The sequence below is a fragment of the Lycium ferocissimum genome, chromosome 1 (genome assembly GCF_029784015.1).
Source record: "Lycium ferocissimum isolate CSIRO_LF1 chromosome 1, AGI_CSIRO_Lferr_CH_V1, whole genome shotgun sequence".
Taxonomy (NCBI): Eukaryota; Viridiplantae; Streptophyta; class Magnoliopsida; order Solanales; family Solanaceae; genus Lycium; species Lycium ferocissimum.
Window position 1 is genome coordinate 33,282,409 of NC_081342.1, and position 10,502 is coordinate 33,292,910.

Here is a 10,502-nt window from a genome sequence, read left to right on the forward strand (position 1 = left end):
TCGAGGAGGAAAATAGTAGGTTCCCCACGTTCCCCTAGTTGGGGCGTGACAAGTTGGTATCAGAGCCCTAGGTTACCCGGTCTATAAGTACAAGAGCATGTCTAGTAAATTCTTGCAGATTGGTACAATGAGCTCCGTACCTATCTGCGGGAGGCTTCGGGACATTTAGAAAACTTCACATTCTTTCAATTCCTTCTTTCTACTTTATTCAAATTGGTATCTGGCTTTTTCTAAAGGGTATCTGATTCGCTTCTATTCTCTCACAGATGGTGAGGACACGAGCTACCATCGTGAGGGACGAGGTGCCCGAGCCTGTCGCTGGGGAAGGCCCCAGAGAATGAGCATAGGCGAGAAGTCATGGAGCTGCACCGGCCAGGGGTGGGTCCCCTGTGGCTGGACAGAGACAAGCCCATTCAGCGTCGCTAAAGCGGCAGCCCGAGAGAGCACAGGTAGCCGAGGGAGGTGAGGGACCAGACCTGACTCACCCCAATGCCAGGTCTGATCAGGCATTCCAGGATATCATGGCCCGTGTACATCTTTATTTGGACGGCCAGAATGCCGTAGGGGGTGCCACTACTCCAGGTGGTTCCTAGACTCTAGTGGGGGTATAAACTCTCAAGCAGGGCTAAACTATGGGGATGCATCCTCCTACTGCTATAGCCCTATGTTTAGGTGGTTTTCTAGTCCTTAAGGGTGCTCCCAGACCCGTGGCAGTCTAGCCTTTGACCGTTGAGGATCAGGAGCTTGCTGGGAGGTTCCTGAAGATGGAGCCGCCCAAGTTTTTTGGCCTGCGTAGTGAGGATGATTATGTGTTCATTATGGATATGCATGAGAGGTCTATAAGATGCGTATTGTGGAGTCTTGTCGGGTTGATTATGTGCATTTTAGTTTCGCAGCGATGCGAAGACTTGGTAGAGGACTTTATTAAGAGCAGACCCGTTAGTGCACCTCCACTTACTTGAACCCAGCTCCACCAGGATTTCTTGGAGAAGTACGTGCTACGTACTTTAAGGGATGAGCGTAGAGATGAATTCCTTCATTTGCAACAGCGAGGCATGACCGTGTCAGGGTATGAGGCCAGTTTTCTATTTTTGGCTAGGTATGCTACTCAGTTGATTCCCACGGAAGAGGAAAGGTTTCGTAGGTTTGTGGGAGGACTTATGTATCCACTCCATGTTGCTTGTCGTCAGTTGGTGGCTTTGGGATCTTCTTTCCAGGCTGTTGTTGATCATGATGTGGGTGTTGAGTCTACCAAGACTCGCTCTTTTAGGGAGTCTAGTGAGAAGAGACCGCGTCATCATGGTGGTTATAGTGGTTCTAGCTACAGGGGTGGGGAACAGTCATCCAGCCCTATCGGCTAGGCCCCAGCCGCCCTATTCAGTCAGCATTATAGGGTTTGTCAGGTGGTCCGTCTAGACCCAGTGGTTGTGGAGCTGGATAGTCCCATGGTGGTTCATACTCTCGTCCAGCTGACCGTGGTGGTCCCCCTAGTTCATCGGCTTCCATGCATCGGCCTCCAAGTCCCAGATCTTGCTATGTTTGTGGTGACTCTGTCCACTTTATGAGAGATTGTCCTAGATCTGAACGAGTGGGTTCCAGCAGGGTTCTCGGTTCCAGACTTCGAGGACTCCGACACCATCTAGTGGCCGGAGTGGTTCTTCAGTAAGAGGCGGTGCTCAGTCAGGCCACAGTGGATCTCATCAGTCCAGGGGTGGACACCAGTATCAGGCCTCTAGCGGAAGGGCACAGTCGGGCCAGAGTGACCATGGTGATGGTCTTTGCTATTCCTTTCCGGGGCGGCCCGACACTGAGGCCTCTGATGCTGTGATCTCAGGTACTATTTATGTTCGTCATCGACCTGCTTCAGTCTTGTTTGATCCGAGCTCTACTTTCTCATATGTATCTAGCTATCATTCTATTAGTTGGGATTTGACTAGTAACTGTTTTGATGCGCCTGTTCATGTATCTACTCCGGTTGGAGACTCAGTTGTTGCTGATCGAGTCTTTCGATCTTGCTTAGTTACTTTTATGGGTATGATACTTGGGTATATTTGATGATATTGGATATGGTCGACTTTGATATTATCTTGGGTATGACTTGGTTGTCACCGTATCATGCGATCTTGGACTGTCACGCCAAGACAGTCACATTAGCTATGCCTGAGATGGGATTCCGAGATTTTAGTGTTGGGGCACTTCGAGCCCCGCTCTGAAAAAGTTCATTTATTATCTGCCCGCGAAGAAGTTAGTTAGCAAGGGGTGTTTGGCTTACTTGGCCCATGTTCGTGATACTAGCATTGATTCTCCGCCCCTTGAGTCTGTGCCCATTGTATATGAGTTCGCAGAGGTCTTCCCTTCTGCTTTATTGGGTTTGCCACCTGACCGCGACACTGACTTCTATATTTATTTGGATCCGGGCATGCCCCCTATTTCTATTCCTTCCTCTAGGATGGCGCCCGCTGAGTTGAGGGAGTTGAAAGAGCAGCTACAGGATCTATTGAGTGAGGGGTTTATTAGATAGAGTGTCTCCCCTTGGGGTACTCCTGTTTTGTTTATGAAGAAGAAGGACGGTACGATGAGGATGTGCATAGATTACGGTCAGTTGAACAAGGTCACCATTCGTAATAAGTATCCCATTCCTCGCATTGATGACTTGTTCGACCAGCTTCAGGGTGCTTCGGTATTTTTTAAGATTAATTTGAGGTCAGGCTACCATCAGCTGAAGATTTGGGCCAAGGATGTTCCGAAGACGGCCTTTAGGACTAGTTATGGCCATTACGAGTTCCTTGTGATGTCATTTGGGCTTATGAATGCCCCAGATGCATTTATGACCTTGATGAATGGCATTCTCAAGCCATATCTTAATTCCCCCATCATTGCATTCATCGATGACATCTTGGTGTATTCGAAGAGTAGGGAGGAGCATGAGCATCATTTGAGGATTATCCTTGGTTTATTGAAGGAGAAGGAGCTACATGCCAAAGTTTTTGAAGTGTGAGTACTGGCTTGAGTATGTGGCATTCCTGGGCCATGTTGTGTCTAAGGAGGGGATCATGGTTGATCCAAAGAAGATTGAGGCTATTAGAAATTAGGTGAGGCCCATTACTATGCTGAGATTCGTAGCTTCGTGGGGTTAGCCAACTATTACTGTCGATTTGTGAAGGGTTTCACTTCTATTGCTTCTTCGTTGACTAGATCGACTCAGAAGGAGGTTCTCTTTCAGTGGTTTGATGCTTGTTAAGAGAGCTTTCAGCAGCTCAAGACTCTTTTGACTTCAGCCCAGATTCTGGCATTACCCATGGAGCGTAAGGATTTCTCAGTATATTGTGATGCATCCCGTGTAAGTGTGGATGTTGTGTTGATGCAGGAGGGTAGACTCATTGCCTATGCTTCCCGTCAGTTGAAGATCCACGAGAAGAACTACACTACACATGATTTGAAGTCATTAGCAGTAGTCTTCGCTTTGAAGATTTGGAGGCACTAACTGTATGGAGTCCATTGTGAGGTGTTCACCGATTACTATAGCCTTCAGCACGTGTTCAGTCAGAGAGATCTAAATTCCAGACAGCGTAGGTGGATGGAGCTTCTAAAGGACTATGACATCACCATTCTCTATCATCCGGGGAAAGCCAATGTTGTAGCTGATGCCTTGAGTCGCAAGGCAGTGAGTATGGGTAGCTTAGCCAAATTGGTTGCTTCTGAGCATCCGTTAGCCATGAAGGTTCAGACTTTGGCGAACAGTTTTGTACGCCTAGATATCTCAGTTCCGGGAAGAGTCTTGGCTTGTGTTGAGGCAAGGTCATCCCTCTTGGAGAAAATAAGGGCTCAGCAGTTTGAGAATGCCCAGTTGTGTAAGATTCGTGATAAGGTTCTGAGAGGTGAGGCTAAGGAGGCCATGCATGATAGTGAGGGAATTCTGAGGATCAAGGGTCGCATGTGCGTTCCTCGTGTTGGTGATTTGATTCATTTGATTCTGGAGGAGGCCCATAGCTCCAGATATTCCATTCATCCGGGTGCTACGAAGATGTATCAAGATCTGAGGCGGCACTACTGGTGGAGGAGGGTGAAGAGAGATATTGCAGATTTTGTGGCTAAGTATGGGAATTGTCAGCAAGTCAAGTATAAGCATCAGAGGCCTGGTGGCGTGTTTCAGAGGATGCCCATCCCGAGTGGAAGTGGGAGAGGATTACCATGGATTTCGTCGTGGGTATTCCGAAGACTCTAGCAAGTTTGATTCAGTTTGGGTTATTGTTGACCGGTTCCAGTTCAAGTCTCTTACACTGTGGAGAAGTTAGCCAGGATTTACATTTGTTGTTACATCCCGTATTTTCGTGCGTTAAGTTACATCATAGGTTAGTCACATAAGCTCAAAGGACAGGATTATGTTTGAAGTTATAAGTGTTTATGTTATGTTCAACAAGTAATAAGTAAGTCTCGTGAAGGTTGGAGGTTAAACGAATCGGGAAAAAAAAAGTTTTGCCAAGTTTGGGATGTTGAACAAGTTATACAGACTGTATGGAGTTTTGGTCATATCCAAGTATGCAAATAAAGAGATCGGTGTATAAAAGTTTTAGGTCTCGAAATAATTTTCGCGGATGCACAGTACTGCTATGGTACGCGGATGAACAGTACTGCTACAGTATACCGACTTTAGCTCACTATTTAAGGGCTAAAACCCCTCATTTTTCAGCCCAAAAAAATCCTCCAAACATTTCTCAAATTCTCTAGAAAACTCTCCCAACTTCCGTTCACTAGATTTTAACGCAAATTAAGGGAAATCCCCGAATTTAAGTTTGGACAACACATCGCTGCGATTATAATATGGAATTGCAGAGGAACTTGGCTTGGATTCAAGGTGATAATCGAAGATATTGCAGTTCTAGCGGGTGAAAGGTATGAATCTTTCCTTATTATTATTATTGATTTAAGCTTATCTACGGAGGAAAAGTTACTAAATGAGCGTATAAGGAATTTATGGGTCGAGAAATTGGATAAAACATCGTGTGGGATGTTTATGGAATATTTTGGTGTTGATAATATTGTTGTTGATGTTGGTTGCTAAATTAAGATTTTGGGCTAGGCATATAAACAGAGGAGATGCTGCCGAAATTTCGGCAGATTCTAGAAAGATTTATTTGAAGGCTTAAGATAAGTATATAACAACGGGCCGAACAATAGTATGAATGATTTTATATGTAAATTACGAGACTATGAATGATCTTACGTAGATTGCAAGGCAAGAAGTAAGTTGGAAAGTGAAATGTAAGCTTCCAGGTATGTAAGGCAAACTTTTCTTCTTTTGGCATGATCCTTGTTGTCATTCATTCTATATGTACCCCATATGATTCCAATCTTAGACAGGTAAGGTCTAAATGCTTCTTGTGATGGCTTATTGATATTGTACTCTTATTCTGTTCCGAAGGGAACACCCATAAGGTGCCACGTTGAGTTGTGTATATGGTTCTACTAACGATTTCGAGGAAATGAGTTTTATACTAAAGGAAACATAAACTTTGATTTTCAAAACCACTCCGAAGGGGGTGCGAGATTTTACTACTTTATTTCATTTACGATTTATGTTTACATTCCATAGTATCATCCCTTTGTATTGATATGATCATTTATTCTCTGGGTAAGGCAATAAAATGAAATTGAGTAGAATATAGGTAGTAAGAATTTTATAATAATTCTACCCTCAAACTTGGAAGTATGTCCTCCTGAGTCTAGTGAGATACAAATTTGATAACTTTTATGAAAGACTAAGGCTAATAATTGGATTTTGGTGAATGGATTAGTGACTTATGATATGATTGAAATTGATACTTATGGATTGAGTTTGTGTTGACATGATTGTGATATTAAGCCGGAAGCGGCTGCCCCAAGGGGCCATCATTATGAAGCCGGAAGCGGGTGCCCGAAGGGGCCATCATTATTATGCCGGAAGCGGCCGTCCGAAGGGACTATTGTGATACTAGCCAGAAGCGGCAGTCCGAAAGGACCATTCTGTTAACATGTCGGAAGCGGCATGTGTGTTGGATTGCATTATTTACTTAAAGATTGTGTTGAGACCTCGTGTGCACATTTATGTTTCTTCCAGCGAAGGCTGCAGGTATTGAGTTAGATTGTAATTTCTTCTCTCCTAAGTCAAATTATGATTATGACTTGTTACCACACGACATACTCGGTACATTGTCCGTCTTGACGTCCTTTTGCTGGGTCGTTGCGTTCGTACCCTTGCACCCTAGATTGTTTGGTAGGTTAAGTGTATAGCTAGGATGCTTGGACGTCAGCAAGGATTGGCAAGTTCCACCTCATTCTAGAGCCGTGTCTTTAGTCATGTATAGATATGTATGATTATAGGTATGTCGGGGCTCTATCACGACTCATAATGTTCGGTTTACTTCTTAGAGACTTCACGGACGATGTCTTGTGGTATGTTTGTCGAGATGTCGACAGAGTGATGTCAGTTGAGTCATTTGTGTACTTTAAAAGAGCATGTATTTTAGATGATTTCTTTTTGGAAAATTTTTATGTTCTTAAAAGTTTTTGAAATGACAGGGCTTGATAAAGCAAATGTCTGAGGGTTCGCTCGGCTCTGATGAGAGTCGGGTGCTCGTCATGCCCTATCAGGATTGGGGTGTGAAAAATTGGTATCAGAGCAGTTCGTCCTAGGGGTTGTCTGCAAAGTCGTGTCCAGTAGAGTCTTGTTTATGGTGTGAAGCGCGCCACTTTTATAAACAGGAGGCTACAGGATATCTAGGATGGTTACCTTTCTTTCTTATCTTAGATCGTGCCGTAGAGCTATGTCATAGGTTATGAAATCCCTGGTCCTAACCCCAGATGTCTTGATTATTGATGAGTGATTGCTTGCTTGGTTTTAAGGTTACTAGTAAGGATTGGTGCTCGTATCAAAAAGGTATGTTTTCCGTCTACTGGTGCTGATATATGAGAAGAATTTGGTATAGCTAAACTATGGATCATTTGTATTTACAGGTTGCCTGTGAGGCATTGGACTTGCTTTACGAGCTGTGTGTGCGGGTTTGGGATAGTAAGAATTACAAGGAAGCTACGGTTAAAAATCTCTCAAAGCTAAATCATGTGAGTATGTGTACATTGCAGAAGTAAGGGAAATGGGAAACCTAGCGACAGGATGGTAAGTGAAATATGTTGAATTAATACTTGTGAACTACTCTAGAAGGAATTCTTAGATGGCTCAGTTGATATTAAGGGGATTCAGATGGATTATATTAAAGGCTTTATAGGAATGAGACTTATTGGGATTATAAAGAAAATTGATAAACAAGTAAGATATCCTCAATGATCAGCAAGGAAGGTGATCAATAGTACAATTTGAGGTTTTATAAAAACAAGTGAGTAAAGTATTGCGAGTCGTATGAAGACAATAAGGTAGTAAATTATCAGAAGGATTATGGAATCGGCTATCTGCTCAAGTCAAGTTAAAGTATTCTTTTGCACATAGATACGGACTGATTTTGAGACTTATGGTCGAAGCTATTGAGATAATTGTATACAAGTGGGATTAAGGGGAATAGTAGGGTTTTGATAATAAGGTGATACATATAAGATAAAACTGCAGTCAAGATTAGGCTATTTCAATACTAATGGAAGGATAAGAGTGTAGGGACATAAGGTGAGCTACGAAAGTATTTTTGAGTTAAACTAGATAGAATAAATCGAAGTGAGATGCGAAAAGACCAAGGACGAAATAGTACCAAAAGATGACCAGGGGTGGAAAGAAGCAAGGAAGTAGAGATAATCACATGGGATAGTATTTATGGAAAAAGGAAATACAATAAGAAGAAATGAAGAAATGGATGCTCAAGAAACTGGAACAATTGGTGACAAATAAAAGGAAGCTGACAAATGAAAAAAACGCAAATGAGTTCAAGAAAGGACATGAGATTTAGAGTTCCGAAAGGTACCATAGGACGAAACTTTTAAGAAAAGAATAAAGGAAAAATAAGCGGTCATGTGGAGGCAAAAGCGAAGGATGTTAAGGATCATGACGAAATGACTACGACTACAACTACGAATTCGAATGGAATACTCTGGATATAGTGATACCATAAAATAAAACCTTTAGGGGGGGCGGGGGGGAAGCAAGTAAGCTTGAGTACGAGCACAAGGATGGATTATAGATGTAGTTTGAAGTAAGTTGCGTCTTAATTTAACATTCGAGGACGAATGTTTTTAAAGGGGGGAAGGATATTACATCCTGTATTTTTGTGCGTTAAGTTGCATCATAGGTTAGTCACATAAGCTCAAAGGACAGGATTATGTTTGAAGTTATAAGTATTTACGTTATGTTCAACAAGTGATAAGTAAGTGTCGTGAAGGTTGGAGGTTAAACGAATCGAAAAAAAAAAAGTAAGTTTTTCCAAGTTTGGGATGTTGAACAAGTTATACAGACTGTATGGAGTTTTAGTCATATCCAAGTATGCAAATAAAGAGATCGGTGTATAAAAGTTTTAGGTCTCGAAATAATTTCCGCGGATGAACAGTACATGGTGAACAGTAAGACGGTGAACAGTATGGATTGAGTTTGTATTGACATGATTGTGATATTAAGCCGAAAGCGGCTTCCTGAAGGGGCCATCATTATGAAGCGAGAAGCCGGTATGAAGGAGCCATCATTATTATCTTTGGACGGCCGTCAAAGGGACTATTGTGATACTAGCGGAAGCGGTATCCAGAAGGACCGTTACGTGTTAACATGTCGGAAGCGGCATGTGTATTGGATTACATTATTTACTTAAAGATTGTGTTGAGACCTCGTGTGCACATTTATGTTTCTTCCAGCGAAGACTGCAGGTGTTGAGTTAGATTGTAATTTCGTCTCTCTTAAGTCAAATTATGATTATGACTTGTTACCACGACATACTCGGTACATTGTCCCGTCTTGATGTCCTTTTGCTGGGGTATTGCGTTCATGCCATGACCCCGTTGTTTGGCGGGTTAAGTGTATAGCTAGGATGCTTGGACGTCGGTTTGGGATTGGCAAGTTCCACCTCATTACGGAGTTGTCTTTGAGTCATGTATAGATATGTATGATTATAGGTATGTCAGGGCTTTGTCCTGACTCATAATGTTCAGTTTACTTCTTAGAGACTTATGCAGACAGTGTCCTGTGGTATGTTTGTCGAGATGTCGACAGAGTGATGTCGGTTGAGTCATTTGTGTACTTCAAAAGAGTATGTATTTTAGATGATTTCTTTTTGGAAAAGTTTTATGTTCTTAAAAGTTTTTGAAATGACAGGTTTTGATAGAGCGAATGTCTGAGGGTTCGCTCAACTCTGATGAGAGTTAGGTGCCCGTCATGCCCTATCAGGATTGGGGTGTGACATTTGTGATATTGTGCGATTGCACGGGGTCCCTATTTCTATTGTCTCGGATCGAGGTTCCCAGTTTTCTTCCAATTTCTAGAGAGCTTTTCAGGCAGAGTTGGGTACTCAGTTGGACCTCAGTATAGCTTTTCATCCCCAGACTGATGGTCAGTCCAAGAGGACTATCCAGGTGCTCGAGGATATGTTGAGAGCATGCGTCATTGATTTTGGTTGTCATTGGGACCAGTTCTTGCCCTTGGCAGAGTTCGCGTACAACAATAACTACCATTCGAGTATTGATATGATGTCGTTCGAGGCTTTATATGGTAGAAGGTGCCATTCTCCTATTGGATGGTTTGATGCTTTCGAGGTTCTCCTGTGGGGCACAAATTTGTTGAGAGAGTCCTTGGATATGGTAAAGCTTATTCAAGAAAAGCATCTAGCAGCCCAGAGTTGACAAAAGATGTACGCGGACCGGAAGGTTCGAGACTTAATGTTTGTGGTGGGCAAGCAGGTGCTTCTGAAGATCTCACCCATGAAGGGTGTTATGCGATTTGGGAATATGGGCAAGTTCAGCCCGAGGTACCATGGCCCATTTGAGGTTCTCCGTCGAGTTGGAGATGTTGCTTATGAGTTGCCTTTTCCACCAGTCCTGTCAGCTGTTCATCTGGTTTTCCATGTGTCCATGCTGAAGAAGTATCATTCTGATGGTTCTTATATAGTTCGTTGGGATTCTGTGTTACTTGATAATAATCTGTCGTATGAGAAGGAGCTTATAGCGATTCAGGATAGGCAGGTTAGGAAGCTGAGGTCGAAGAAGATTGCTTCGGTCAAGGTTCAATGGAAGCATCGTCCCGTTGAGGAGGCGACTTAGGAGACCGAGTCTAATATGCGCGAGAGATTTCCCCAGTTGCTTGTTGATTCAGCTACTTATCCCATCTCTACTCCTTAACGCTCGAGGACGAGGGATTGTTTAATTGGTATCTGATGTAATGACCCGATTGGTCGTTATAGTGCTAATGACCATTTTACCCCTATTGACCTTTTCGGGCCATCGGGCGGGCTTTGGGGTGACTTTTGGAGGTTTAAGCCTCAAAGCGGAATTCATTTGACCCAAATTTGACTTTTGAGTAAACTGACCTTTTTCGAAATTCCGAT

At 43.1% G+C, this 10,502-nt stretch overlaps 1 protein-coding gene across 1 annotated transcript; it reads left to right on the forward strand.

Annotated features, from left to right (window-relative positions):
* The first annotated feature begins 3,670 nt into the window (after positions 1–3,670).
* LOC132064089 (uncharacterized) lies at positions 3,671–10,218 on the forward strand. The gene is made up of 6 exons (XM_059456962.1): positions 3,671–4,119; positions 6,883–6,916; positions 6,994–7,098; positions 7,196–7,303; positions 9,445–9,534; positions 9,859–10,218. The coding sequence occupies exons 1-6, from the start codon at positions 3,671–3,673 to the stop codon at positions 10,216–10,218; spliced, it is 1,146 nt and encodes a 381-aa protein (XP_059312945.1).
* The last annotated feature ends 284 nt before the right edge of the window (positions 10,219–10,502 follow it).

Coding starts and splice junctions, on each gene's coding strand:
- LOC132064089 (XM_059456962.1), top strand. CDS start 3,671: ATGGGTAGCTTAGCCAAATTGGTTGCTTCTGAGCATCCGTTAGCCATG. Junction 4,120..6,882: donor GGGAATTGTCAGCAAGTCAA/GTATAAGCATCA, acceptor CTTGGTTTTAAG/GTTACTAGTAAGGATTGGTG. Junction 7,099..7,195: donor ATCTCTCAAAGCTAAATCAT/GTGAGTATGTGT, acceptor GAACTACTCTAG/AAGGAATTCTTAGATGGCTC.